The following is a 2734-nucleotide window of genomic DNA, read 5'->3' on the forward strand; positions in this document are numbered from 1 at the left end:
GCACTGACTGACCGTCTCCCTTCTGCTTCTTGCCTCCCGCAGCTGGCAAAGGAGAGCGAGCGTCTCCAAGCAATGATGGCCCATCTTCACATGAGACCTTCAGAGCCAAAGCCTTTCAGCCAACCTGTAAGCGTGCGTCCCGCTCCTGTCCTTGTACGTCCCCGCAGCTGCCCCCTTTCCTCCCCTTTCCCCTCGCCGCTGACTGCCGTCCCCTCCCTGCCCCGTGCACGGTCACCACGGCCCTGCGTGGCCCGGTGGGATGGGCTCCCCGGGATGGGCATGCCCTGACCACGCTCTGGCCCGCATAGCCTGGTCCCTTGTGCTGGTGCCAGGCATCAAGCAGGAGGGAAAGTCAGCGTTGTGCTGCTCTGTCAGCTCGGACATGTAGTGGAGGCATCCCGTTCCATGGTTGCATCCTCATCCCATGGTTGCATCCCATCCTGTGGTCACATTCTCTCCTGTGGTTGCATCCCCATCCCGTGGTTGCATCCCATCCCTGCCAAGCCCAACAAGTTTCCCCTCTGCAAGCCCTTCGCTGCCTGCTTTGCGACACGAACCGGCTCAGCCCCGCCGAGCTGTCGGTGTGCCGGGGGCTCTCTCAACCCCTGCCTTCCCCACGCCGGTGCCCAACCACCTGTCCTCCCTCCCGCCTGTCCATGCAGCTGAACCTGGTCTCCAGTGCCACCCTCTCCAAGAGCACTTCCGACACGTTCCCCGATGGCTTACCTCATCCCCCCACCTCCGCCACGGCGCCCATCACCCCCCTCCGGCAGGGCCCCTCCGTCATCAGCTCTTCCACTTTACACAACGTGGGGCCCATCCGCAGGAGAAACTCGGAGAAGTTCTGCACCCCAATATCTTCAGGTGAGCTCCGGGATGGCCCTCAGCACCCTCTGTTGCGTGATCCCCAGGTCCCAAAGTGGTTCCCGTCATCCCCTGCCCCCCGATTTCTTGTCTCCCCTCCAGAACTTGCACAGAATCACGAGTTTTACAAAAACGCGGATGTCCGGCCGCCCTTCACGTACGCCTCGCTCATCCGGCAGGTGAGTGGCTCTCCGCACCGCGGGGTTCATCTCTGCACCCTGAGACCTGCTCCTGGGACACCTTGGGCAAAGCCATGCTCTCCCCCACTTTCTTGGTCCTGGGGAAGCCCCTGTGCGTGCTGAACTCCCATTTCTGACCCCACTGGACGGGCATGGAACCCCACCAGGGCGTCGCGAGTGATGCTCTTGTCCCCTCTCTGGTTTCCCAGGCCATCCTGGAGACCCCCGACAGGCAGCTAACGTTGAACGAAATCTATAACTGGTTCACGCGGATGTTTGCCTACTTCCGGAGGAACACGGCCACCTGGAAGGTGAGAGCAGCCCTGCTCGGCACCGTGGGGCTCACCCCATCCCACTCGGGGCTCACCCCATCCCACCCAGGGCTGCCTGCTGCGGGAGATGCTCCAGCTTATATGGGCACCTGTGGGAAAGGGCAAGTTCATTGCACAGCTCTGAGATGGTGCAGGAAATGATTTTGTGGAGGAATCCCACATTTTTCCCCCCCAAAATGCACTCCTGGTCTCTGGGGACACATTGTCCACGCACTAGGATACGGCAAGGGGCCGCGCTGTGGAAACCCAGGGCTTTCTGGAGGGCTGGGGCTGGAGCAGAGCCGCACGCCGCAGCACCGGGCCCCCCCCGCCGCAGCACCGGGAGAAGGGCAGCCGAAAGAGCGAGAGACTCGAAAGCGCGGTGAAGGTTAATGATAACCCGGGGTGGGCGGCACGCTGCGAGCAGGAGGTGCCGCGGCCAGGTCTTGGCGGTGGCCAGGGATGCGGGTGCTGGTCCGTGGGGATGGAGGGAGAGCGGTGGTGGCTGGGGCCTCTGTTGGCGAGTGGGAGCACCCATGGCTCCCCTGTGAGACCCCCCAGTGGGTGCCTGTGCCCGTGGGTTCCCCCCACCGGGTGTGGGGTGCCGTACGGGTGGGTATTGAAGGTTTTGGGCACCAAGGAGCCGTCTGTCACTGGTCTGGGCTGATGGGCGTGAATTTTGGGGCAGCGCATGGGTGCCAGGGCTGCTCCCTCCTTGGTTAATTAGAAATTGGGAACTGAGAAAATGCATCTCAGAGGAATGGGGGGGTTGTGAGAAGGAGCAGGTATTGCCCCGACCAGGAAATATTTATTTATTGTTTCCTGCTGCATGTATTTACTGAGACACAGCTTCCTCCTGCTCAGGGCAGCAAGAAGTAAAGTGGCAGAGGGAAACTAACCCTTAAAACAAACATAAGATGAGAATAAGGAGAGCAAGGGAGATGGTGCATTTTGAAAGGGTTAAGGAGGACTCGGTTATTCTGGAGCCCAGGGCCCCCGTGTGTTGCCGCTGCTGACGGCAGCAGGGGTTTGCTTCTCCGCAGCAAACTTTGGGAGAGTAACGGGGGTTTTGGCTCCGAAGCGCTATGGGAGGCCCCTGGCTTTGATATGGCCCATCCTGAGCATCCCCGCAGGCCGAGCGGGAGGATGGCGGTGGGCAGGAGCGGTCAGCGGTGCCCCGGCCAGTTTTGGTGCTGGCCATGGCCCTGCGTCGGTCTGGAGTCCCCCTCACGGCACGGCTGCCGCACTGCAAGCCATCGCTGCTGGGAGCATCATCGCTGGGAGCATCATCGCTGGGAGCATCGCCGCTGCCCCGGCCAGGCCCACGGGGACACCCCCGGGTTTGGGGAGAGGGTGGGAGGTGATGGGGAGCCTTGGGGG

At 62.1% G+C, this 2734-nt stretch overlaps 1 protein-coding gene across 1 annotated transcript in view; it reads left to right on the forward strand.

Annotated features, from left to right (window-relative positions):
- The window catches only part of LOC104166668 (forkhead box protein P4-like), a gene marked incomplete at both ends in the record, with an annotated part of 7719 nt that extends 5025 nt beyond the window's left edge, over positions 1-2694 (forward strand). Inside the window, 5 exons of the mRNA XM_009706681.1 lie at positions 43-126; positions 663-864; positions 967-1043; positions 1253-1354; positions 2488-2694. Coding sequence (XP_009704983.1) covers positions 43-126; positions 663-864; positions 967-1043; positions 1253-1354; positions 2488-2694 — 672 coding nt within the window. The remainder of the gene's footprint in view (positions 1-42; positions 127-662; positions 865-966; positions 1044-1252; positions 1355-2487) is intronic.
- Between the last annotated feature and the right edge of the window lie 40 nt (positions 2695-2734).

Source organism: Cariama cristata, unplaced genomic scaffold, assembly GCF_000690535.1.
Source record: "Cariama cristata isolate BGI_N322 unplaced genomic scaffold, ASM69053v1 scaffold23068, whole genome shotgun sequence".
Lineage (NCBI taxonomy): Eukaryota > Metazoa > Chordata > Aves > Cariamiformes > Cariamidae > Cariama > Cariama cristata.